This window comes from Varanus komodoensis, unplaced genomic scaffold (genome assembly GCF_004798865.1).
Source record: "Varanus komodoensis strain SLA01 unplaced genomic scaffold, ASM479886v1 scaffold2, whole genome shotgun sequence".
Lineage (NCBI taxonomy): Eukaryota > Metazoa > Chordata > Lepidosauria > Squamata > Varanidae > Varanus > Varanus komodoensis.
The window spans coordinates 36142006-36169713 of record NW_025335568.1 but is presented as its reverse complement, the minus strand read 5'-3'; the positions used below and the strand labels follow the sequence as shown (position 1 = coordinate 36169713).

Sequence of the window (27708 nt, the reverse complement as noted above, 5' to 3'; positions counted from 1 at the left end):
TGTATACTCACTACTTTACATTGTAGCAAAGTGTCATTTCTTCAGGGTTGTCACATGAAAAGATATAATAAAATATTTACAAAATGTGAGGGGTGTACTCACTTCTGTGATATACTGTACATATAAGTGCAACTGAGTATCACACAAGGCAATTTATACACTGCTTTCATAGAATTTCTACTTGAAATAACTTTTTGTACAAATAACATGTACTGTGCAAACCAACTATCTAGTGTCATGGTACAGCTGTTATTTTTTTCCCAGAAATATTTCAAGAAAAACTCTGAGGCAGTATTCTTGAATGGGGTTAGCATGTTAGAACTATGTTCTGTTGCAGAACACTGATGACTTATTTTCTGGCACTGGCTAACCAGCTACGAAGAATTCACATTACGTTAAGGAAATTTTTTAAAGAATTCAAGAGAGGAACGATATGTATTGGCTGCCACAGTGATGCCACTGACAGGTAAAGATCTATGCAGCACACACACAAGCCTTTGAATACTAGAGTCACGCGCACTCTCTGGAGAATAGTGAATCTTTCAGCCTTCTGATTCATTCCACTGAACAGGCTGTTGCTTCCCAAACACATTACAGAAACTGTGAAACCCATTAATCAGGAAGCCTCTCTAAACTCTGCAAAAAGTCATAAAAAGGCTTTGCATCATGCCAAATGATGTCTGCTTGTCACCATATCATACGCAAACGGTACTGCTGGGATGACAAATGCACCTAAACCCGTTCTCACATCAACAAACTTCAGAATGAATAAATGCCCACACCAGATTTATACACAAATACAGATGCAGGCACTCCCTCTTCAGGAAGCTATATATCTTACTCTGCTCAATTCATACACACACGTCTTCTGAATCGGACGACATTCCCTCCTTTTTCAGAGAGATGTTTAGTGATGTAACACTGTCCTGGAACTCTTTTATCTATGAAAGCATCCTTCTCCTTCAGGTGAGCAAAGGCGGCTTGGGGACAACTAGGAATGCCCTCCCCTGGCAGGAACTGGAATGAGTAGTCCCTTTTGGAGAAGAGAAGCCCTGCTCTTGGCTTCCTCCCTAATTCCCCACAGAGGACAGAGGCAAACCTTTGGAGCCACACACGACATCTGCCGAAAGATACTTCCCTGCAAACATCCTTGCACTGAGCAGCACAGGCTCCGTGAATCAAAGGAGTTCACCAAAGGGGATGGTCTTGTCCCCTCCCCAAGATGCCACCCTCAACTCCTCTCTTGAGCACGAGGGGCTCTCCAGAGCGAAGCCAGGTGGGGCAGCGGCCGCACTGAAAAGGAGCTCAGCAGCGGGTCAACACACGTGCTGTGACCTGCACCACGGCTCTGCCAGATTTGGGGCAATGCCCCGCCCCGTGCCGCACCCCATCCCACTCTGGTCAAGAGGAAGGTCCAATTCTAAAGAGAATGAGCAATTGGCACAGGGGGAGAAGACTGAGGAAATCCCCTTCCGTGGATATCACTGCGTTGCATGCATCAAGATCCAAGCACAGGTTGGTGCTGGGTTTAGCATTACGGTCAGCCCCACCGCACTGACCGCACCACGCTGCCACCACCTGTTCCCAGTAGAAGACGGCCTGGATAAGTCCCAAACTACTCAGCTGAGTCATGTGCAAGCCCAACATAATCTCATACCCCAGTCTTGTGCAACAGTGCAATGTAGAAGTGTTTTTGTTCTCTCCATAAGTACATAATACCTCTCAGATATGAGAGATAACCAAAGAACTAAAGAGCACCAAGATAAAATTACTGGATGTTTCAAATTATTTTTCTTACATTTGATCTCCTAAAAATTGGGTTTTGTCTGGATAGCAGCATAACTACATGAAGAGTCCAATTTCTAAATAAGAGAAGCACTAACATGTAAAAGAATTTACTTACCAGAATGTAGAAAGTAATTTCCCCATTGCTCACACTGATGATACACCTCACATTGAGCAATTTCATTTTCATGATGGGGAAATGCAAGATCTATCCCACCAGTATGAATATCCAAATGACCTCCAAACACGAGGCTGTAACAAAAAATATTGATGGATTAAATCAACAGTGAAGGAGAGACTGGCCAGAATACTCTACAAATGCAGGACTTAAGAGAAATTGTATATCCCAGCTCCTGCTTCAAATCAGTAAAGAAAAAATGAAACCCAGCTTTGGCATCTATTTGAGAAGCTACAGCATCTGCCCACGTGTATCACCATCAAAGCAACTTTTCTTGAAAGTAGTCCTAAGTGCATTTATAAAGTGCTAAAGGGCATTAAGCCAATTCATGCCATTTCGTCATACATTTGGTCCATCACCTACATCAGGGTCAGCCACGGGATGTCTGCAGGTGTGCTGGTGCCCACCAGGACTTCCAACAGCTTCCCATCCCCACTTGGAAGCCCCTGCTTTCCTGCACTACCCCCCCTGGAGGTCTCCTTGCTCCTTCTCCCAGCTCAATGACTCCTTTCTCCCTTGCTGCTACCATCCCCACTGAGGCCGCCTACCTCCATGCCTGCAGTGGCCGCGAGGAAGCAGGCTGAGATGAGCGCAGAGGGAGACAGAAGTAGCCGCGGCGGGAGGGGGAGCAGGGGACTTCTCTCCAGTCCCCCTAATTATCTGGTATTATTCAGGGACACTGGTTTTTCAGAGTTCTTATATCTTGCTCAGTGTCCTGCAACAAAGCAACACAGGCAATAAAACAGTTTATCCCTCTGTTTTGATCCCATACCGAATAAGCAGAATGAGCAACTGCTTACAAGTTGCATGCACAGCCAGAGAAGTGATGCTTTACTTTCCAATTATAGGGCACTGCTACAAACCAGGATAAAAAGATAAGTTTCCACTTGCCACATATTTATTACAGAATTACAGCAGTTGAGGATAATAATAAGAATACATGTATTTTCTGATTTTGTTTCTTCCTACAAGGAACCCAAAGTCTCTTACATGATCCTTCTCCTCACCCATTTGTCCTCACAACAACCTTGCAAGGTAGGTCAGGCTTCTGGAAACTGTAAAAATGACAGTGGCTCAGTTCCCTGGTCCAGATGTTAGATTTGCCCACCTGCACGTTTGGAGTTGTAGTCTAGCACATCTGGAGGGCACATGCTTGAGGAAGGATGTCATATAGCATGGACTGGACAATTGTGACTATCTTTAGCATTTCCTGAAGACTTCTTAAAAGGATGTTTAAGATACTTTTGATACTTTGGAATATACAGGGGCGCATAAGAATCACAACACACCAATGAGGTACCAGACCCCATCATTATGGTCATGAGACCCCTCGCCCAAAGCTGTGGCTTAGCCCAGTTCACTGGGAGACACCGTGTCCCCTTGCACTTGGTGTAGTACGTCAAGCATTTTGCTCATGAACAATACAGACAGCCAAGCCCCTGGCACAGTTTCATATTTCTATTTCTACATGATACAGGAGTAAGTACTCCAACAGTGAGCCCTTTTTAGGCAGCAATATGCAGGGCTCAAGTGAAAGAAAGGGAGATGTTTGGAAGAATATGAGCTGCTTTTCATCTTCTTCCCTTCCCTCATAGCATTTCTCCAGGAGTTACAAGAAAAACAAATGAGGTTCTAGGCAAAATGTAAAAATATTGATTTTAGGAAATAACACATTTTCACACCAAAAACTGTAATATCACAGTTTTACAAAACATGAGCTCATTCATATGTAAACTGCCCAGAGAACTTCAGCAGCTTATTCGGCAGCATAAAACTAAAAATGATGATGATGATAAAAATCTACACAACAATATCCAGGCATTTCTCTCCTGTGTAGTTTTACATGTTCAAAATAGATGGTATTGATGGTGAAACAAATATTTCAAGTTTTTAAGCTTCTCTACATTTCCCCACAAACAAATGTCATCTGTTTGAGGGAAGTAACACCTCCTTGCAAGCATATCCAAAATTTCCACACCCTCTCACTCCTTCATGTACACTCGAAGAAGGCACGAACAGAGGATGTTCTAAGTGCAGGGAAGTTCAGCATCGCAGCATGACTGCCAAATTACTTTGTGACAAGCTGCATTTCAAACCCCTTGAAGAATAGCTTGCAGTGTGGAGTGAGGGTAGCCATTATGTGGGTGATGGAGTGGGGGGGGGGAAATGTAAGACCTGAGCACATGTTCACTCTTTCACATGTATTAAAGAATGGTAGGAATCTGGGCCACTTGCTTGGATGCAGCAGTACCTCCATTCACCTCTAGATGGCTGTATTTCTGAGGGACTTTCCAATTGATATGGCTGGTGTTCCTGTCGGCGCCCTGATTGCTCTGTGCAACGCAGAAATGACCCGGGTGGGAGACACCGTCACACCTAAACATCCTCTCCCCCAACAGAACCCATGCTGCACCTTGGTACACATCTGAGCTGCAGCCAATGAAGCAGGCTAGGAGAAGGCTAGAACGCAGGTGAGGAAAAACCTGTGCTGAATCTGACTAAACACTACTTAGAGCTCATTACTGAACCTATGCTGAGACAGTGAGGGTGGCAAAGAATTTCTTCTCTGCTTCCACTGCATCCTCAGGGTCGTCCAGCGGAGCTTTCCCGAGTGGTGCAAGGCCTCTTACACTGAGTCCACCATGGATGCTCTCAAACCCTCAGTGGCCCACTGTGATGAATTTGCACAGCACTTTAGGGATAAAGTCGCTCAGATTTGCCATGAGCTGGACTCCATAACTGGCACTGTTCCTGTAGTACAGGTGTCCAGAGCACTGTCTAATCCATCTTTGTTGGGTAAGTTTCAATTATTGCAGCCTGAGGATGTGGACAAGTCCAACCACCTGTCTACTAACCTTTGCCTTTCGTGGCTCATCATCAAAGCCAAGGGCAGGATGCATACTTGGGTCCAGGAAGTTGTAAACACCACTCTGAGGGAGGGGCTGGTTCCTGTTCCCTTGAAGGAGGCAGTTATTAGGTCTCTCCTAAAGCAGGCAAACCTGGACCCAGAAGCTGCCACCAATTATAGTCCGATGACTAATATCCCATTTGTGGGCAAGGTGCTTGAGCAGATGGTGGCCAGACAACTCCAGGCACTCTTGAAAGAAACTGACCATCTGAATCCGTTCCAGACTGGTTTCAGGCCTGACTTTGGGACAGAAACTGCCTTGGCCACCCTGTATGATGACCTGTGCTGGGAGAGGGACAGAGACAGTATGCCCCTGTTTGTTCTTTGGACTGCTCAGTGGCTTCTGATACCATTAACCATGGTATCCTTCTGGATAGGCTGGCCAAGTTGGGAGTCAGAGGTATTGCTTTGCAATGGTTCCGCTCGTACTTGGTTGGCTGGTTCCAGCAGGTGGCACTGGGGGATTATGGCGCTGCACTACGGCAATTATGCCATGGAGTTTCACGCGGTTCCATTTCATCTCCCATGCTATTCAACATCTACATGAAACTGCTGGAAGAGGTCATCTGGAGGTCTGGGTTGAGATGTCACCAGTACTCTGATGACATCCAGTTCTACCTCTCCTTTACATTTAATCCAGGTGAGGCGATGACTCTTCTGAATCAGTGTCTGCCCGGTGTGATGGTCTGGATGAGGGCCAATAAACTGAGATTTAATCCAGATAAGATGGAGGTTCTTTTGGAAGGTGGCTCAGCTATCCTGGTAAATGATAGCTGTTCTGGATTGGATTGCACTCCCCTTAAGAGACAGGGTGCATAGTGTGGGAGTGCTCCTCGACCCAGAATTATCTCTGTAATTCCAGGTGACTGCTGTAGCGAGAAGCACTTTCCACCAGCTTTGGCTGGTCCATCAGCTATGTCCTAGCCTGGATGAGCAGAGTCTAGCACCAATGACCCATGCTCTGATACACTCCTAGTTAGACTATTGTAATGCACTCTACATGGGATTACCCTTGAAGAAAGTCTGGATATTTCAGTTGGAACAAATGGAGCAGCCAGGCTTTGGACAGGAACCAGCAGGAATGGCCACTTAACACTGGTCCTGTACCATCTGCACTGGCTATCACTCAAGTTCTGACCCAGTTTAAGGCGTTAACTTTTACAAAGCCCTAAACAGATATCTGAATGAGCATCTCAAGATCTTCCTCTGAGGTCCTTCTTCAGGATCCCTCTTTGAAGGAGGTTATAAGAGTGGCTACCTGGAGAAGGGCCTCTTCTGTGGTGGCACCTCAGCTTTGGAACCTGCTCCCCAGAGAGGTGTGCCTGGTGCCAATGCTTTATTCATTTCAACACCAGGCCAAAACTTTTTTATTTACCTGGCATTTCAAGGTTTGGTGGTATTTTAAGGTAAGAATGTTAATGTTTTTATCTTCTATTTTAATTGTGCTGCTTTTGCTGTAAGCTGTCTTGAGAGTTGTTTAGTATAGACAGGATATCAGTGTTCTAAGGAAGGAAGGAGGAAAGGAAGAAAAGAAGGAAGAGCACCTTTACTTATGTCAGAAGTGGACCTACTTCATCGGGACTCTCAAATTAAAACTCTTTTCCCACCCCAGTGCCAAAAGGCAGAGGAAGATGTTAAGTCATTTCCCTGCCTCCTCCCTAAAAAAGCCTTCAATAAGTAGCCTTTTCAACACCTGAGAGCAGACAGGCACCAGAAAAGCTTCTCAGCATCTCCCTGTTTCTACTGTGGTCTTGCATCCTCCGCAAAGGCCATGAGAAGCCACAGCATGGACAACAAGGGCTTGGCTTCAAAGTGCGATGGACGCATCTCCCAATCAGGGAGAGGCCTCCTTGCTTATTGTGCTGTCTGGCAATGCTATGTGGCACTGGAGCAAGCCAAGGGTATGGCACACAGAGGCAACAAGAGCCAGCGGCCTTCGTTGGCCTTCAGAAGAACCTATTTCCAAATGGGAACTTAAGGGATTTCCCAGACTGCAATTGCGATCTGCTTTTGGTTATTATTATTATTATTATTATTATTATTATTATTATTATTATTATTATTAAAAGCATTTTGCCAACTTTAAACTGACAATTTCAACTGATCAGGGTAGCGTAACTCTGTTATTGCTTGCCAATATATACTTGGAAAGAAACAAGATTAGGGAGTTTAGAAAAGCTGACCTTGATATCGTAGAACATTCAATGTGCCAGCCAGGTCTTCCTTTCCCCCAGGGAGAATCCCAGTATATCTCTTGAGGTTTGGCTGCCTTCCAAAGAGCAAAATCCTTCACATGACGTTTATCACCATCAACTGCCAATAAGAAGGGGTGGCATGTTAACAAAGATGAAGTGAAGAATCAAGTGGTTGTGAATTTTTTTAAAAGAGTTTCTTTTGGACTCTGTGAATAGCCTTAGGGCTACTTCATCGTGGATTCTTCTTCCCACACATCAGTGCAGGAGACAGCATTATCTTGCATGCGGACAGTCAGCAATAATGATTGCACTTTGCTACATACACACACACACAGGTGAGGGTAACTTAGATATATTGCACTGATCTCTGGAACAATGCCACAAATCCGCACTGGAACGCAGTATGTCACTTCATGTCAGTTTAATCTGTATGACCTGGATGTAACAGGATGTGGCCACATGTGGCTCTCTAGATGCCAGCAGGGCATCTTCCCTCAGCCCTAGCCAGGAAAGCCAGTGGTGACAGGAAGTAGGGTGTGATCCACCAAATGTGGATCCCTGGGTTATAGGAATCCAAGCCAGATCTCCATGGCAACTTACACAACCAATGGCTTTGTAGCTGCATTATGCATGAGAAAAAATAGGATGCAGCTTAGGAAGGTGCCACACACTGGGTCAGACTCTTTGTCCATCCAGCTCAGCGCTGAAATCTCCCAGCAGCGGCGGCCAGGCGGAGATCTTTCCTATCTCCTCCTTTTCCATTCTTTTCACTCAAGATGCGAAGAACTGAGCCTGGGATTTCCTGTTTGCCAAGCAGGTGTTCCACTGTGAGCCTGTGGTCCTCAAGACCCTTGGCTCCAGAGAGACACTTCAAATCATATAGATTAAATGGCAGCTTCTGGGAAAGTGCCACTTCCCCCATTAGCAGCAATGGATTCTCTTTCAACAAAAATCTGTGTGTCTGTTGCAGCCAACACAGGGACGCCGTGCCAACCACCGTTCATGCAGTCACAGTTAAAACGTGGTCGCCTTCTTTCTATGCATTCTATACAAAAAGTATAAAATACACTGAAGGCTTCCAGAATTTTCTGTTTGCCCTGGGCATTTATCAATATGACTTAAACTGTACTTTCACAGGCAACATAAATTTTGCAATAGGCTTCGCTTATTCTTTAAAGCTGCATCTTTTTATTTGATTGCACCATTTACCAGGCCATCAGCAAGCAGGCAGACATTATAAAGAAGTATTCTGAAAACATATTACAACTTCTGAACTTGAGATCCTGGTTTATTGCTCCCAAACATTCCAAGATTTGTAAATCACTGAGAATCCTTGGTTTACAATGCTATGACAAAGCAAGTTTTCTAGTATGGACATTGCATCACAGAGTTTCTGGTATACTTATTTAAAATGTTGTTAGGCTGCCTTTAGCTGCTCATGTGAGCAGAAGGAGCCAAGTGGTGACCTTAATGAAACCTACACTTTAAACAAATTTCTGAGAGTCAGTGTAGTAGCAGCATTCAAAAGGCACAGAAGACTGAGCTTCAACTCTCTGCCCATGCCAAAGCTCCTTGGTTGATATATAAGACATCATGTCACCCGCAATCCTGTAATAGCCCTTGAGTACAACGTGTCTACCCATAATACAGCTCTACCAGTACTGTCCTTTCTGCTAATGCTACTACGACTATCTTCCATGCATGGCAGCATGGGTAGTCCTCCTCCCCCCCCCCCACTTATTCTTCACCTTTTAACAAAAAAATAAGTGCATTTAGTATGCCGGACACTGCCTTACCCACTGGCAACAAGTTCAGAGGAGCAGCATGTGAAGAACATTTCTCAGCACTTTACTTATTGTGCAGCCAAGCACTGGCGCTTGCAAATCTTCCATATCACAGTTTTATCTGCATTCTAAATGGAAGAGTTTTAGCCTGACATCTGGAAGACATCACAAAGCTCTTACTCCGCTGGCAACTCCTGCAATATCCTCTTTATGACCACTTGCTGCACATCAATCTGTCCTATTGTCTTTGTGATTCACCATAGAATGATTCTCTTCGGTTTGCCACCTAAACCATTAGAGGGATGACAAGTGATTTCTGCAGCACTGAGAACTGCTAAGTGCAACAAAGCTAATGCAACTTGAGATCATGGCATTAAAGAAAAGGACCACTGAAGCAGTGGGGTCTCACTGAAAAAAAGTATCCCATAGCAACATATTAAACTTATCTAACATATGTTGCGTGGTCTACAGCTAATATATTAAGGAAAGACACTCAAGTTTGCACACACATCATTAAGTTCCATTCACATACCTGGTTCCTCTTGAGCATCAGGAGAGATAGTCACTAGTTTTCCGTATCTGTCTCCCCTAGAACTGACATCAAAATAAACATTACCTGTTGGAAATAAACAGGTTGGTCTTATTATAATGATGACACATATCTGACTACTGATTATGGACACAATCCATAAACCCCACAAGTCAGCACACCACCTCTACACACGTCTCCTGTGCAAGCAGCCATGGGAAAAAGGAACTGTATCACACAAAATCAACAGGCTGAACGTTGGAAGGTTTTCCAGGACTGACCATAGCCAGTTGCAGCTGTTTCTAGGCAGGAGATGTAATTCAGAAGCCAGATTATGCTCCCCACAGCCAGCAAGGGCACGGCAGGAGGGGCAGACAGCAACAGCTGCTGTGGGGTACCAGGCCACGTTGCTAAGTCAGTCAACCCTCATGGCCTCTTCTAATATGGGCTGTCAGCAACTTTTTTAACTCATCTAGAAGAAAGCACTGCTGAACATACATAGTAAAGTTAACTAGGTGTATTCAAGCTGACTCAAAAGCAACATAATAAAAATCAAGCAAATCAAGAAATGTCCTGCATGCACTAACTGTTGTTTATATTGCTCTGAAGTCTTCTTACCTTTTGAGGTTGCATAACCATGACCTTTAATAATTATCTGCTGTATAAAAGCAATGATCTGAGGAATATTTTCAGTTACTCTCATATATATGGTAGGAGGAAGAACCTTAAATCAAAGAAGAAAGACAATTTCTAGTTAATATTCCAAAATTCACAGATGGTAAATACTTTTCTTAGGACCAATCAAAATGACACAAAAGGCTGTGCCAACTTTCAAGTTGTCCAGCACTCATCATCAGGCTAAATCAGTCCACCATGGCTGGACTACAGCTCCCAGGATTCCTGAGCATTGACCATTTTGGCTGAGGCTGATGGCAACTGAACAGCACTTAAGTTGCTGCGGAAGGGTAGAGTAGGTGATACAAAAAGCAGAGGATGAACCATGACAAAAAATGCAAGTCAGGTATGATGCAGTAGCCAAGAAGTCTAAATTTCAGATCCAATCTCAATATAGAACTTGTACATAGAACGAATTAGTCACTGGCCCTGTGCTCCAGGAATTAGGATACAGCCTTCAAGCAGAGAAGGAAAAGCAATAGCTGATCTCCATTTCTGAAAACATACAAGACTAAATGCTACCCAGACCTGTCTCTTGCTTGGGTGTAACCCAGAAATTCCAGAATTGACAAAGAGCAGAAGTAAAAAAGAAACATGACAGTCTTTATATAAGCAAAGACAAGGATTAATTCTGAGTTAATCAGAATCCTAAGTGGGCTATCAGGGGCAAGTTTAAGTGGTAACAAAACAGCAGAATGGCAGGTCTTAAGAACAGCACCAACTTGGCAGTCAGCCCCTTTGAACTCAGTGGGGAATGCTGATATCCTAGGAAATAAGCCGAAGGAGCCAAAAAACATGTTCCACATTCAGAACTACTGCATGTCAGATGAAGTGCTGGTACCTTTAAGGCAGCCATGTCCTGCTTAAAGTCTTCCTCATAAAAACGGGCAAGAGACACTGGTGATATACCCATCTGCAAAAACAAGCATACTGGTTAAGCATATATAAAATGTATGCTCAGTTAGCTAACAGATAACTAAACGACAGAAGAGAAAGCCAAGATAAAACTAAGGAGCCTCATTAACTGCTAGCCTGAGGAGCCTAACGATCCTGCTTGTCAAGGGAGAACCACCAATCTTTTTTTTTTTAAATGGGAACAACCTTCATCTAAATTTAACTTGAATTTCAAATAAAGTTATTACCACTAAACACTTTAAAGCCAGAATGACAGGTGACAGCTCTCCTGAGCAGTAACAAAAAGAAAAAAAAAGTCCCTATGATTTTGGAAGTTCCTGAAGGTATTTAATACCAGGGCTCATTTCACTGAGAGAGCAGATTATTCAGCTCAAAATAGGCCAAACTGAAATGGAATGGGGAGATATCCACTTCCCCTGAAATTCAACTCCTTTATTTTGATAATTGTTTGGAGCTGGGACCCACACAAGCAAAAAACATCGGTCCATTCTAAAGGCCTCCCCTCTTTGGGATGCCCTCCTGGTTACCTGACATCATCAAAAGGTCCAGTCAGAGGAAGGCTCCTCACCAAACGAAATCAGAGTTTGTCTCTAAGGACATGATGCCTCTGAGATTTCTGACTAGCGAAGAAAGTCATTCCCAAAGTGGGTAGTACTGCCCTCCTGGGGGTGGTGGAAAGATATGCTGGGGGGGGGATGATTAGTTGTTTTACATTTGTTTTTTATTGTGTTTTTACCTTGTGTTGTGAGCCGCCCAGAGGCGCTGTGGCACAACTGGGAGGCATACAAATGTTTTAGATAAATACATAAATTTGTAGTAGAGCAACAGACCTAATACCAATAAAGAGGCATGTGGCACTAGGGTTGTCACCCAAGAGGAAAGGAGGCAGCAGCCCCACAAAATATGAGCTAAGATCATCCAAAACAAGCCTGGATTTTTGTAGTTTAAAGTCACACTAAAGCTTCAGAGAAGGAAGCAGCTGTGATCAGTATGTAAAAAAATGTAGGGATGGCCGAAAACTCAATGCACCCCTGTACAGTACTAGAGTCACCTTACGTCAACAAATCCATGACGACCATTTAGAATATCAGAAACGCTTGGCATACAAAATATCTGAGCTGCTTAATTATTGTATATGACAGGATATCTATTAAGCTACCTCAGTATTAATTGTATCCCCCTGAGGAAAAGATAAATAGATTAGAATTTTCTGGGACTTACATGTCTACATTAAGTTTTGCCAAACACTAAAAGAGTACTTTTAAAGAATTAGCAGTTTCCAAGCCCGATCAAGTGGGAAGCCTGGCTAGTTTTACTTATTGCTAATGCTGTCTTAACAGACATTAAGGTGGGAAAAGACAATCCACTTCAAAAAGAGACAGCTATGGGAGAGATCACACTCTTGACCGCAACTAGGAAAAGTGCCTCTATTTTGCTCACTCTGGTCAAGTCAACTTTTTCATCCATACAAAGACACTAAATGTGCAGACTATCAGTTTTATGTTGTTGCCTAGACTGGCAGTTGTACAAACAGAATGATAAAAAGGAAAACCCATTCCATCAAGCAATCAGAACTCCACTCCTACCTCATTGGCTCTTTTAATTATTTTGTCATCTATATCTGTAATTCCCATCACCATGATTACTTCCTTTCCAAATATCTTTGTCATTATTCTTCGGATGATATCAAATCTAACATAGGAACTGAAAAAAAGAAGAAAAACATGTATGTGCTACAATAACCATAATATTCATACTGCAGTTTTAGATCAATAATTTTCAGCCTCTTGGAGTAATGTGATCTGTAACTTGACAGATCTGTATTAAAATAATATTCTTTTCACATTCATGAGCCTAACAGCTGTATTGTGGAATAAGCTTTAGAGAGGACCAGGGCCTGTTAAACATGTGAAGTTATTCTCAGTTGGCCAATACACTTATGAGGCTGGGTGAATGCAAACAGTAAAGCCAAAAGGCTACAAAATGCAAGAGGTGCAGTCTGTGACTTTTATACACAAAACTCAAATCCACAGAAGAGAAACTCAGACTGTATACAGCAAAGCTTCATGAGAAGGCAAGACTCATTGGGCAAGACAATAATGCTAGAGAAAGTCAAAGGCAGAAGACAACCAAGTATGAGATGGATTGATTCTATTAAGGAATCCACAGCCTTTATAAGAACTGAGCAGGGCTGTTAAGGTAAGGACATTTCGGAGGGCATTCATTCACAGGGCTGCCATAAATTGGAGATGTCTTGATGGCACATAATAACAAAAGTACATTCAAGCAATCCTATATCCAGTTTCCTAGGAGTACACCCAATGAGACACATCTGTAAGGAGAAAGAGATAGGCCTGTACTGTTGCTTCCCATTCTTCAGGCAGCCAATAGGATGAAATTGGCTAACTGCTGCTCTGTGCAGAAAGAAGGCCTATTCTTGGATAATATGAACTAATCAGTTATAATATGTTCATAACTATGATCCATTTTATATTTTTGCTAGCTGATGAAATACACATTAAACAGTAAAAATAAACAGCACTCAAAAACTCACCAAGCATGCCCAAGGTGTGCATGGTCATACACAGTTGGCCCACAGCTATACCTGCGGATAAAATTAAGGTGTACTGAGAGGAAAAAAAAATCAGAGGAATTCAAGGTAAGACACCTTCCCTAGGCTGTGTCCTAGCCTACAAAAAAGTACATCACCACCACTAATTGACTGGTGAGTGAAGAGAATCCACTTCGGTGTCCCTCCAACTGACTCCCTAGAGAGACTGTCAGAAGACAGAGATTTTTGAAATATCAGTCCTCTAGATACAAAACCTCATTCAGGCCCAGTGCAAAACATGGATTTTTCAAACCAGCATATTTGATGTGCAAATAATTGGCAGGTTTGGAATGACTGAAAAACTAGCTTTGATCTTTGCATGGTTTCCTAGTTTATCCCCAAAGCAATTATGTTTGCTTCTTTTCCTAAAGCAGAAGTGCCCAACCTGTGGCCCTTCAGATGTATTGCCTTACAACACCCATCAGCCCGAGCTAGCACAGCCAATGGTGAGGGATGCTCGGTGTTATAGGCCAAAAGATCTAGCAGGCCATTAAATTGCCTACACTTGGCCACAGCTTCCTGCCATTGTTTCCTACCTTACCTTACTTCAGGAGGAAGCCAATATCTACATTTCCCATCCCTGGACTCACTTCCTCAGACTCAGTGTGCCAACGCTTGTCTCTGCTTGAACCTTCTGTCCACTTAAAAGCACCATCTGACAGACTGCTTCCTAGCTTAGAATGGAGTTGTCCATTATACCGCAGTTCTGATCAGATTCCAACCAACTGCAAGTCCCAGATCTAGAATGTGACCACCTACGACCCTGAGATCAAACAGTTGTTGTGGAGCATCCTGCAAAGGTTGCTCTATCTTAAAAGTTTGTGCCTAGGTTTCAGGTGTAAACCCTTTCAGCTCAATTGCACTTATTTTCAAGTAAGTGCAGGAAACTGTGTTGATTGGTTTTCCGACCATTTTTTCTCCTGGCAAGAAACTTCAAAAGCTCAAGAAGTGAGGCTTCCTCCCCCAACCCTCCCAAGAAATCCACCTGTTGATTTTAGGGCTGGCATGGGCCATACAGGTTGAGAAGTCCTGCCCTGAAAGAATGCATAAAAATAAAACAGGCGATCTCACTACCTATATGACATGGATTCGCTATGCCAGCCTTCCCCTACCTAGTGGCCTCCAATTCCCTGCATCCCTGACTATCCCAACATCTGAAGGGCACCTGGCAGGGGAAGGCTGCACTAGGCAGAGGTAAAGACAGGCGATGCTGAATCTTTTACCAAGTCACCACATCGGTGTCCCCCAATATGAGCGGCTCTTTGCTTTTGCTCAGGCTGTTGTAGGTCTGGATGCCCGTGTCTCGGCCTGTGGGCTTGATCCACTTAGTCCCGTGCTCTGGGGCGCCACAGCACCTTCTCCTCGGCGAAGCTTCATCCAGAGCCAGCCTCCCTTCACCAGCAGGAGTAGCTCCGCCAGCTTCAAGGGCCAGTCTTGCGCAGCGCCCTGGACCCCACCACGGCGACCCGCGGGCGGCAGCTCCCAGGCAGCCGGCGCCCCACGGCGTGGTCAGAACGCGAAACATGCTTCTTTGCGGCCGGACCAGCCCCACCGCTCACCGACTGCAGAAATAGCTTCTGTTAAAAGCGCTTTTTGCACCGAAGCCAGCAACATACAGACGCACAACCCACATGGCCCGCAGACAGGAACCGAGGAGCTCTGGCGAATATCTCCTCCCACTCAGAAAGAAGGCGGCGCTGCCTGGCTCTGGAGGAGGAAGGGAAAGCTGCACAGCCGCCGCCGCCTGTAGGAACCGCCGCCGCCGCCTGTGCGCCTACCGCGAAGAGTGGTAGCTACAGCAAGACCCCAGCAGGAAAAGGCGGAGCCTTCGCTGCCCACGCCAGTGAGAGAAGGTGGGAGTGCGTGTGTATCTGGCTTCCTCCGGCGCTGGTGAAAGGATATTTCGGCTGCAAGCGCTTTAGCCCTTGCCTTCTTCGTATTTTTCTCCTTCCAAATTTTCCTCGTTCCCTTTGACTTTGAAAGTGGCACGGCGACCTTAAATGTACAGTCCTAGGCTACAGTCCTAGGCAGGTTTACCGGGAAGTAAGCATCACTGAGCACAGTGGGTCTACCGAGGAAACATCCATAGAAATGTAATGCACGGCCAGCCGAGTCCGCCGATTTCAAAAAGGATCCAAGGCAAGGTGGGTGTGGCGAGGAACGGCGGGCGCTCCCAGCAGGGAGAGCTGCACACTCTGGTCCGCCCAGAGGTTCCCTCTTCTTGGCCGGCAACTTCCACAATGGCCTAGAAAACCCTTGGGCCTGTCCGTAACTATTAGCAGAACTATGGTTTGCTTTCAGAGTACCAGATATGAAGTATGCTTCCCAGCTGATCTCTGGGTAGCTATTCCCCAATTCGAGGTTACTTCGAGTCTCCCGAAGTTCCTAAAAATATGCATCTCTCAGCACCAATAGTTCACTCTCCCTCACCCCCAGGAATGCAAAGTTGACCACAGCCCCATCGAATTCCATAATAGGCAAAAATCACTTGTACATTTATAGAGCACATCAATTATAATTCCAGGTTATCCTCTCCTACTTTAAATATTACCATTGTTTACCAGAGGCACGACTGTCACTTTTGCAGCACAAAGCGCCTTCTAGAAGCTCAAGCTGCAATTCTGCTTGGATAGAGATAGCCTAGTTCCAGTGATCAGGCCCAGTTAGCTCCTAGTTAGACTATCGCAATGCATTGTACCTGGGACTGCCATCGAGGACTGCCTGGAAATTTCAGTTCAAAATGTGGCAGCTAGGGACCTGGGCCTTATGACCACATTATGCCAGTATTTCATAATCTTCACTGGCTTCCAGATTGTTTCCAGGCCCAATTCAAGGAGCTGGTGTTAACCTATTAAGCCCTTCACAATTTAGGGCCCTAGTAATAAAGGATAATATTTTCCCATATATTCCTCCACGTGCCCTGAGATCAACATTGGAAGCCCTGTTTTGAGTGCTTCCACATAGTGAGATTCAGTGGATGGTTACTTGTGAATTGATTATTTTCTGTGGTGGCCCCCAATTTTGGAGTGCCCTCCCTAGAGGAGTTGGCCTGGTGTCTATTTTATTACCTTTTTAGCATCAGGGAAATAACTTTCTTGTTCTATGCCTTTTATCATTATTATGTTAAATAAAACATGGTGTTTTGATAATATTGTGCCATGTTATAGCTGCCCAAATATTTATCTTTTAAAAAGTATTATTAGAATAAAAGGTCATTGCTGCTTTAAGAGGTTTTCAAAAATGTATGTTAATGACTTACTGCTTTTAGCACTGTTTTATTGTATTTGCCTTTATTATGTCTGTCATCCTGAAAGCTTGGCTATAGGGCAACTCATACATTGAATAAACAACAATAGTTCTACTTATTTCATTACATGTAATCATGTCTTTTCCAGCTTACTGTAACAGAAGATTTTCCCAGTCACCTATCCCAAATGCTGATCCATACTATTCTGAAAAAAAAAGCATGTGGGTGCAAGGCTTTGCATAGTTAGATAGGGAAAAAGCCCTACAAATGCTCGGCATAGCGCAGGCAGCCACCCTGGCTGAGGCATACTGGAGCTGTAGGGCCTTTTTTCTGTCATCGCATTGTGCTCTTATTATTTTATCATAGTTTGTTTTTGTGATTTTGCATCTTGTTGGGTGGGGATACTCTTACGAAAAGTAGCTGATAGACCTTTAAAATGAGGGCAAAATGTAAACTAGACTGGGACATAGTACTACAAATACCCTTTTAGGCCCACAGTAGGTTACCAACACACTTTTGCGTAATTTCAAAAGCTCTCCGCAATCTAGCAGGTCAGACTTTTGGCAAGAGCAATCTGTCACTTTCTTGAAAGCTGGCTAGTGAGAGATAAGGGAGTAGGAAAAAAGCAAGAGCGAAAGGAAGTGGCCTACCCACTTTTCACCCTGCCCATGCTGGGCCAGCATGTGCCCCCCTCCCCCCACAGACACAGAGCTCTAAGGGAGAGCAGCCAACATAAAAGGTTTCTCATGCATTCCATGTGATCCCAGCACCATTTCCTCCCCCCACACTTGTCATAAGGAAACTGACATTTTATTTATTTATTTATTTATTTATTTATTTCTTAAAAGCTTTTCTATCCCATCCCCTACAAATGTCTCGGGACAGCTTACAATAAATAAGTAGAATAAAACAAACCCCACAGCATCCAACCATTAATATACCAAAACCCCAGTTAAAATCAACTCCACATTAAAATAGCAGGAAAATAAAAAGGGTTCTGCCTGACACCAAAAAGAATATAACGTCGGCATCAGGCAAATCTCTCTGGGGAGCGTGTTCCATAATCAGAGTACTCCTCTGGGTACTCTCCCTCCTAAGCTTCTTCAATGAGGACTCCCAGAGCAGGACCTCCACATCTCAAGGAGCAGGAGGGCCCATAGGAAATAAGGCACTCCTTCAGGTATCCCAGACCCAGCCATTCCACATTCAAATTCCACAATGTGGATAGGATTGCAACCTTTGTCTCAGTCCAGTCCTACATCTTCATTGTATGTAACCTGTGTTTTGTCTCCTTGTATCTGTTATATTTTGTTGAAATAAAGTTTTAAAAACTAAAAGACATGAGTTATACAAACATTGCTTCCAGTGTAATGTGCAAAATATTTTAAGACATACTTGTTCAGATCAGTCTACTTCAACAGCATTATTTTTGTTGCCTTGAAGTAAATAGGATTGAACGAAGGGATTATTAACAGTTCTAATTTCTGTGTACAGATTAGCAAGAACACAAGTCTGAATGGAAAAACCTTCCTATCCCAGAGAATACTGTGGTGTCCTATAGTATATTGTCATGGTACCACAACTGGAAGCAGTGATGCTGTGCTCCAAACAAGAACAAGTTCCTTTGTAAAGGCTCAGGCATCATTTAGAATCCGAGTGGTCAGAAGGAAGATTTCCAGATGTTGTGCACTTCAACTCCCACAAGTCTCTTCCATGGCCAGTGGGTCAGGAATGCTGGGAGTTGAAGTCTAAAACATCTAAAGATCTCCCTTCTGCCACTCTTCATGCCCTTTTACTTTATGCCAGGCATAACAGCCAACAAGATGTAAGGCTGGGGGGAATTTATGGAGGAAAGGGTTTATGGAGAGCCAGTGAACAATTGCCCTCCAAGGAGCTTGGTGAGCAGGTTCTGGGAGCAGTGGTTGTATCCGTGTGAGGGTTGTTCAGATTAAGAGTTTTTTTATTTTTTTAAAATACTATTGTTGGCTGAGCCAAACAAAAAAAAGAAAGAGAAGGGAAGGGAACCTTACTCACTGAGAACGAGGAGCAAACAGAAGACAACAAAGCACCCGTGTCTTTTAGCAAAGCTCCTCCCCTTCTGCCATCACTGAAATTCACTACTATTCAGGGCTTAAGCAGCGGCAGATCAGTGAAACCCTTTCTATCAGGACCAATCCAACTCCTCCTCCTCGGGATAAGGGTGTGGAAGAGAAAGAGGAATGAAGGAAGTAGGATCTTTCCCCCAGTTTTCCCTGATCGTTACAACCTCTTTGGGGGAAATGGTTGTGCTCGCCGCCTCTTTCTCTGCAAAGACTAATGTCCCTCGGTTTTAAAGAAGAAGCGCTCCTCTAACCCAGCCCCGCGGCTGCAGGCTTGGTCATGCTGTTTCCAGAAGCTGCCAAGATATTACTTCAGATAAGTAAATGTCCGTGGGAGCAGTTGATGCTTCCTTCTCCCTCGTGCATATAGTCAGCGATTCTTGCGTCCTTGCCGATTAAAAGGGTGACAGCGTGTTTATCTTCCCGCACCACCCCAGGATCGCTTAAACTGGTCGGGCTGTTTCTTGCCCGCTAGCTCAGTCCTCCCAAATGGGCATTCTACCGCCATGCTAGTTACGCAGGCGACAATTATTCATGCAGCCGTTTTAAAACTTAAAAATCCAAACGCGGCATGCTCCACTGCATGTGCTTCAAAAGGAAGCAGCGGTGCCAGATAAGCGTATTTTTGCTTTCCATTTCTCTTCACTCATGTCCATTTCTGTAGAGCATCTCCAGCGGCAAAGTGCTTTAAAATTATAATTTTACCCTCCCAGTAAAGCAGGTGACGGGAAGTGCTGAAGACTCAAGCAATCAATTTCGCGGCTATAAAAATGTATCAGTTAGCCCTTCCCTTGGAAAAGTCACTGGTCAAGAATGTGGGAGTTCGAAAGATCGGTGGAAATCTTTAGAGGAAAATGGATATCTGCTCTACCATACTACAAATCTAAGCCGCACGTCACAATGCTGGCCTTCGTCCTTCTACCGTGCTCTTCACAGGCGCAAGACTCTTCACGCACTTAGCTCCCCGCCCGCCTTGTCCACATTTCTCTAGTGCTTTCTCCATAGGCTCATCGTCTTAAAATCGACTTTCCTTCACCATAAGGTCATCTTCCCAAAAGTACTTTTAAAACAGCGTGGCTATTTGGAGATGATTGTCTCAGCATCACTTCTAAGCTACGGGGGGAAATAAACTCAGATACGAATAACTGAAGGCCACCCTGTCTTCCATCTCGCCTCCGGCCCGGCCAGATGTTAGCCTTGCTCCACGCATACATCGTTCCCCTCCTTTTGTTTTCTGCAGCTGAGTGTGCTTTGATTTTCAGATCAGCCAACCTTTAAAGTACTGGGTCTACCCCGTTTCGGACTGCAATGGCCACAACCCACGCGCATGCGACAAAGCAAAAACCACAAAGGCTGTCGGGAAATGTAGTTCACCTTTCCCTCCTCGTACCCTCCATTTTCTCCTAGCCTACGGATTAGGGTGGCGCATGCGCTGATCCATTCTTGTGGTTTCTCTCTTCCGGTCTTATAACCCGCGGTTTTTCATTGGGTAGGCAGGAAGAGTGAAGGGTGTAAAGTGAGGGTTGATTGGACAGGAGTGCTGTCTTTACCGGATTACAATTATTGATGCAGTTTGCTTGGGTTAGTTTCAGGGAGGCAAGGAGAAATCCTCTTTCTTCAAGTGAGAAAAGTCATGCAAACTGGGGGATGCAGAAAATGCAAAGGAACGTGGGAGGGATTCCAATAGCCTGCCTGCAGGGCGAGTTTTCGCTTGCTACATTTTTCTGTTGCCGCAAATAAGAGCTTATTGGAGAGGCCGACAAAGATGGGAGACAAGGAAGAAGGGACCTTGGATGTCTGCGGCAAGCTTCAAACCAACTCCTCCAAGTTTATTTCGCTCCCCTTCAAACAAGTGAAAAAGCATCAACCTAAATCTTACCCTGATGCTTCCAAGCTACCCGTCGCCAGAGCTCTGCAGTTACACAGGGGCGGGCGCGCAAGCAGAGGTAGCTTAAGCAAACACCGCCCACAAACTTCACACGTCCGTTTCTGTTTTGCTCTTTTAAGACGCATGCATGCTCTCTACTGAGGGGCGCACAGCTCAAGTTCCTACTTAAATCTAGTCAACATGATGTCTGTTTTTCTTGCTTTTTCGTGCATTCGCGAAGTAACAGAAAGCAGTATTTCAGTTCTACACACGAGACACGTCCACATCAGAACATGTGTTTTGCCGTGCAAGCACAACCCCCCACGCCTGTGCACCTTGGCAGCAACTTAGCTATGAAGCACTCTCCGCTCCCTTTCCCCCCCCGCCTCGCCTCGCGGTCTCACTTCCTTAACTGTGAGTAGTGAAGGAGGGGGATAAATGACTAAATAGATACAGGCACATTGCGCGTTTCTGCTGCTGTTCCGGGGAGGGGGGGGTAAAGAGAGCCTATGGGAGTGGTGCGCATGCGCATTGGGTGGCGGGGTTGAATGTTTCCCAAGTGTTTGAAACTGGTATTTGGGTTTCCACGTTGGATCAAGTGCAGCGTATAGAGAAAGCTGCATTAATATCACCGGCGAAACAGGAGTAGCTACATTCGCGAGGAAAAGCTTTTCCTTCCTTCTGTCCAGCATTTTAACCGAAGATACCTTATTTGTCTGTCTGGGGAAGATCTGATTTTTAAGAGCTTCCTCTCCCCTTTCTCCCTCCCCTCTCTTATACACACACAGACACACACACACACAAATCCCTCTGATTGTTCCTACCACCTCCTTGGTGAGTTACCGACAACGACAGCCATTCAATCAGCTGCTACTGCTGCTCCGGGGCTGTAGGGACTCGCGGACTGTGTGTGTGCCTGCTTGCTTTTCTGCTTTCGAAAGAAAAGACTCCGATGTAGCTTTTTAGGTGGTCTTTTTATTAGATCCAAGGAAGAGGAGACAGAAAAAAAGGCGGCTGAAAATTGAGGCTCTGCCATCGGGGCTGCTGTGTTTGAAAGGAAACTCTCGCCCATTAGGGTGAGAGGAGGATATATATACACACACACACAATTTTCGGCCGGATGAAAATGTTGAATCCTGCAAACGGAGAGCAGCTTCATTTAGCAAACTATGTGGAGGATTACCTGGACTCCATCGAATCTCTGCCCTTCGATCTGCAGAGAAATGTCTCCGTGATGAGGGAAATTGACGCCAAATATCAAGGTAAGTGCTTTCTCCTTTATGTGTTCGTGTGCGAGAGTATGTAGAAGCTACATAGCTTTGCCTTTTCTGCAGAGATGATCTCTCATGTATGTATCTTTCTCTTTTCTCCCTCCCTCCCCCCCATCCCGAAGCGGATGGTAGCTTTTTATTATTTATTTATTTGTGAGAAGACAAGCAGAAATCTAGAGAGAGATTCGCGAAGAGGAGAAGGGGGCTCCTCTGCAGCGATTGCCTGTGGGGCTTTCTTTTTCCTTGGGGCGGAACAAAAGGTCTTTTGGGCTTCTGATATTCAGCGAGGACTTGGCTTTTTAGGTGTAAAAATGCTGGACAAAAAAGGCGGCGGCAGCAGTAGGGGTAGAGGAGGGGCAGGGGAATCAGGACGCATGGGGCACCGAGGCGACTGTTTCTCTTTCTCCGGTTTGAGAGGGAATGCTTTCTGGGTATAGCGGGACAGTAGTGGGGTGAGCGGAGAGAAAGAAAGGGGAGAGCGATTAGAGCACAAAACTGAAGAATTTCTAGTATTTGCAATGGCTGTAGTAGCAGAGGGTGCTAGTAAGGAGAGAGGGAGGGTGGACTAGATTGAGTGTGGAAGGGGGTGGGCCGGGCTTGTTGCCTTCGTTCCCTCTTCTTTTTTCAATGGGATTTGCTTTTAAAACAGCTCCCTCCCCTCAAGTATCTGTGTGGGGGTGCGACTGGAAAGTGGAGGGGGATTATATAAATACTGTGTGGGTTGGGGATGTGCTGCTTACTGAGTGCCCCCCCCGTTCCTCCCTCTCTTCTTTTCCTCCCTCCTGAAACTCATACAGTATTTTGCAGCTCTTATGGAGAGAGGCAGTATTCTCTCCCCCTCGCTCACTCTGCAGCCAGGGAAATGGTGGTTTTAGTTAGTGAGGGGGCCTGAAAGGTCCTTTGTCACTTGGAGCTGCGAGAGGTAAAAGGGTGGGGAGGGGGTTGGAAAGAGTGCTACGGCTGTTGGTAGAGGTGACACTGGGGTGTCCGTAGCACACTGGACTCCCCATGTCTCCGGCGGCATGGAGGAGGGTGGAAACCTGTCAGGTTATTCCTGCACTTATGAAGGGGAGAGGGAAGCAGCAAGTATCCATTTGAGATCTTCCGCGCGGTGAGGAGTTTTAATATGTCGTAAGTAGGGAAACAAGAGCAAAGAGAGAGGGCGACTGCGGAGATGCAAGACAGAACGTGGGGAACCAGCATTAACTTGGCGATGGAAGCGCCTGGGAGACCAGGGATGAAGGGAAAGGGGATATTGTTAAAGGACAAGGGCGGGCATTTCAACCCGTTGTAGGCTCTCCATTGCGCTAAAGGGAGGCGCTTCTGCGCTTAAGCTCTAGCAAGAGAGTGAGAGGCACCGTCACCGCCGCTTTTATACCTCATGGTCATTCGCCTATTGTGCTTGCTCCACCTCTGGTTGCCATTATTGGCTAGAACTTCCCTCATAAAACAGTCGAGGCGCCGCCCTCTTGCTCAGTGATTAGTTCTCCCGAATTCTCTGTAGAGCTTCGCCTCCTAGTGACGCTGACAAAACCGAACGGTGAAAGGGGGGCGGGAGGTGTTGTTGTAACAGTTCGAACTGCCCCGTCTGCTTCTCAGTGGATGATTGGCTCCCCCAGTTGCAGGAAGCGTTGAAAGCCCTCGGTGACTGACGGGTTGATGTGGAAGCTGAGGCTGCCGCCGCTCCACCTCCGAGACCTGATTGGAACGTTGACATTAAAAGAGGCGGATAGGCGTTTGGGGATTTCCCTCCTGATTGGTGGAGATGCTCTCGAGGTAGTGGGCGGGCTATCGGCGTGATTTCTTATTCCAACTGGCCGGTTTTTTCCAAGGCGGGCTTTGGGCGGTTTTGCCAGTTGCTGATTGGTTACCTGAGCAACTATCGGTCCTCTCATATCTTTAGCTGAAGGCCGACGTAAAGGCAAAGGCATACCTATGCACACTCATACGCACACTCTGCCACTCTCCCTCAACACCGCCACTTCCCTTTTAAGAACAATGGACCCTGCGAACGTATCCTGTGGGAGGGGAGGAGAGGAGAGGGGAGGGATTGGCCTCGTTCCCTGAAGAGGAGGAGGCGAGGCCAAGGCGGGCGTTCCGTGGGTGGCTCCGGGGCTGGGAGGCGGGAGTGACGGGCAGGCCCCTCTTCCAATGCCGGAGCGGGCGCGAGCGCGCTGTCGGCAAAGGGGCGGAGCCCGGAGACATTCGCCTTCCCGCTTCCTGCGCGCGCCATGCGGATTTCGCCCCGATCCTCAGGCTGGTGCTGGATGCCGAGCGGCCGTTTCCCGCCCGCCGCGCGTCCGGCCAGCGGGCGGCGGCGGGCCGGCTTCCCCGCCGACCCCGGTCACGCTTCCGGCCGTGCTCATCGCGCTGTCAGCTGCGGGTGGGAGGTCGCCGGGATTTAGCCCTGGCAGGCGGCCTTCGGCATCGCGCATGAACTGCCCGCTCGATCACCAGGTTTCCCAGCCTTGCGGCCGGCAGCCCCGAGTTCGCCACGGGGTGTGCGCGCTTGGCTCGCAGCGCCGGCGCGTTTCTCTCGCCCGCTTCCAGCATGGGCAAGAACCCTTTTTTTAAACGGCGAAGCAGTCGTGGCACACATCCTCGGGGAAACAGAGAGATCGGTTAAACACGAGGTTGCGGCTTCAAGCCTCTCCTCCCTTCCGCGGGAGTAAATTAATTGAGCTCAGTAGGACTTGCTTCTGAGTGGACGTGCCTAGGGTTGAATTGAGTTACATGGCCCTTGGTTCAAAAGTCACCTTCGTAAACACACCTAAATATGACTTATTTAAACAGGGCTTCTGCAACTGTGCCTTCCGACGATTTGGACTACAACGCCCAGCATGTCTGGTGGTTGGCCTTGGTGGATAGAGTTACTGTGTCTGGGTGGAAAAGTGATTTAAATGTCATACATACCCAAACAAAAGAGGGAAATTCAGTCAGAAAAACAGGAGAAATAACTCATTTCTCATGCAACAGAAGGGAAACCTGCAAAGTACAAGCAAGAGTTTCCTCAAATTTAGAGGTCTCAAAGGCTCCCAGGAAATGCACAGCTTTTGGTTGGTTGAATTAGTGATAAAAAAGGTGGCGGGGCAAACTTCCTTAGGGCAGGAATTTCACCATGTTGATGCTTCAGCCAGCGAAATTCTTAACTATGCACTGGATTGCAGATGGTTTGGAGCTGAGCCTTTGAGAAAATTCTTGAGATATAATTAATTTCATATAGGAGCAAATCAATCTATTTTGTTGCCTATTGTTCCTAAGTAGCTATGCTTAGGAGTCGAATAGTTTTAGATTTACTATAGAGAGTAGTCTGTCTTGAACAAATCAGAACTTGTGACTCTGAGCTGTATTATGTACAAGGCTGACAAGTAACCTAACCTTATCCTTTCTTCTTAGATATCTTGAAGGAGCTGGATGATTATTATGAAAAATTCAAACGAGAGACTGATGCAGTACAAAAGAGGAGACTGTTGCATTGCATACAGAGAGCACTGATCCGAAGTCAAGAACTGGGAGATGAAAAAATTCAGATTGTCAGTCAAATGGTAGAACTTGTTGAGAACAGAACTAGGCAAGTAGATAGCCATGTTGAACTGTTTGAAGCCTGCCCAGAGACTAATGACACAACTGGAAACAGTGGCAAAGCTAACCAAGATAAATCAAAGAATGAGACGATCACTCAGGCTGAGAAGCCCAACAACAAACGGTCTCGGAGGCAAAGAAATAATGAAAATCGAGAGAATGCTTCAAATAATCATGATCATGATGATATAACCTCAGGAACTCCAAAGGAGAAGAAAGCAAAAACTTCCAAGAAAAAGAAAAGGTCTAAGGCCAAAGCAGAGAGGGAGGCCTCACCAGCAGACCTTCCCATTGATCCCAATGAGCCGACTTACTGTCTGTGTAATCAGGTCTCCTATGGAGAAATGATAGGCTGTGATAATGATGAGTGCCCAATTGAATGGTTTCACTTCTCGTGTGTGGGACTCAATCATAAACCAAAGGGCAAGTGGTACTGCCCCAAATGTAGGGGAGAAAATGAGAAGACTATGGACAAAGCACTGGAGAAATCTAAAAAAGAAAGGGCATACAACAGGTAGTTTCTGAAATAGAAGAGAATAAAGCCTTGAAAATATATTTATTCTCAGTCTCACCTTTTGTTGAGGTGTCAGGATTGTAAAATGTATATTTTTAAAGAATGCATTAAATCAATCCATTCTGTCATAGGAATGGTAATTGAGGAAATGTTTGGTTTTTTTTCCTTTTGATACAGCTGTTAAGAACATGGTCTGTAGGCTAAAACATACAGTAAAGTAAGAGTAATATTTGGGTTCATCTTATGAAAAACATGTTTTCACAAGTTGGTAAGACTCTGCCATTGAAAATGTAGATAGTAAAAAAATTCTTGGATTGCATTCCATTTTTCTTTATAGAGGAATGCTGTTACCTTTCCAGAAAATTGTTCTATAGTCTGTTCAAATAAAGCAGCAGTACAGTGTGAACTAACCATAAACACATTGAGTGCAATCCAACACAGTATGTAGCATGTTTGTGCCCACTGGTTTCAGTGGCCTTAAGTGCAATTAATTCTGAGTTGGATAATGACCATTTACTTGGAAGTCCTGTTTATTTCAGTCACTGCTACTTCCAAGAAAATGGTTTAGCATTATAGCCTTACACTGTATTTTAAACATTTTACTGAGAATTAAGGCCCTTTGCATTCAGTGGGACTTGGTTCTAAGGGATGTGTTTAGGATCAGAGTGTGCATTTCTTCTGGTGATGATCAATGCAAAAGCAAAGAAGTTACAGTATGGCTCCTGTTAAATGCGTCAGTCTAGCAGTTCAATATCAGATGTTTAACTACAGCTACAAGCTTATTTTTTAAAATGCAAAGGGTTAAATTTTACACAACATATTTTATATACTGGCCAAGTACCACAATGGCCTTTTAAAAATGATTTAGTATATTTTGTATTTAACCAGGAAGTGGTTTAGTAATGAAACTTAACATAAATCAAAGCTTTATACTGTCACAAATAATAGTGTAGCAGTCTTTACTTTGTATAAGTTGTAAAAATGTACATTTTCAAGTGGAGTTGCACTTAACTGTATTATAATTGGGAATGCATCTACATGCCATGGTATAGCCAATGTGCATTTCCTTCTGTATGTATGAAAATTGTACAGCTGTGATATTAAGGAATAAATTAAACAAGTTGGATAATTTTGTTCACATGTGCTTGCTTTCCCTTCCCCTACCTAGTCCTTTTCAGTTGTATCTGTTAGATTATCCTTCTCAGACCTGAGACCAAGGCTCGAATTCCCATCAAGCACAGCCAGTTACCATGCTGACTAGATGTGCCAGGAGCTGTAATGCAACACATCTGGAGAGCACCAGGTTAGGGAAGGCTATATTAGGCTGTGAGCCTGGGGATAGGAACTATCTTTTTCGCTGCAAAACTCTACAGAGTTTAGTTGCCTTGGATGCAGCTGCTGCTGCTCCTATACAAGAGAATATATATATTCTGCTAGACAATTCACCACCCTGTTTGTATGAGTTGTGTTTCTCTTCCCTGATGCTAAATGCCTGTCGAGCTGCTTTTCCTTCCCTAGCGCCCACTGCCATCTCTTTCAACCCTTTCT

General features: G+C 45.1%; 2 protein-coding genes across 6 annotated transcripts in view; one reads left to right on the top strand and one right to left on the bottom strand.

The window, feature by feature from the left end:
* CARS2 (cysteinyl-tRNA synthetase 2, mitochondrial) overlaps positions 1–15257 on the bottom strand; it is a 47440-nt gene extending 32183 nt beyond the window's left edge. For all 5 annotated transcript variants that reach the window (XR_006414531.1, XR_006414530.1, XM_044428289.1 and 2 more), the window contains exons 1-8: positions 14804–15257; positions 13524–13574; positions 12556–12673; positions 10896–10967; positions 9998–10103; positions 9383–9466; positions 7055–7184; positions 1904–2037 (exon numbers count right to left, since the gene is read on the bottom strand). Coding sequence is in view for 3 of the 5 variants with exons in the window: in XM_044428289.1 (XP_044284224.1) it covers positions 1904–2037; positions 7055–7184; positions 9383–9466; positions 9998–10103; positions 10896–10967; positions 12556–12673; positions 13524–13574; positions 14804–15105 (997 nt within the window). In the remaining 2 variants the exon portion in view is untranslated. The remainder of the gene's footprint in view (positions 1–1903; positions 2038–7054; positions 7185–9382; positions 9467–9997; positions 10104–10895; positions 10968–12555; positions 12674–13523; positions 13575–14803) is intronic.
* A 6170-nt stretch (positions 15258–21427) lies between these two features.
* Positions 21428–27289, top strand: ING1 (inhibitor of growth family member 1). Its single transcript, XM_044428291.1, has 2 exons — positions 21428–22055; positions 25461–27289. The coding sequence occupies exons 1-2, from the start codon at positions 21914–21916 to the stop codon at positions 26162–26164; spliced, it is 846 nt and encodes a 281-aa protein (XP_044284226.1). The 5' UTR covers positions 21428–21913; the 3' UTR covers positions 26165–27289.
* The last annotated feature ends 419 nt before the right edge of the window (positions 27290–27708 follow it).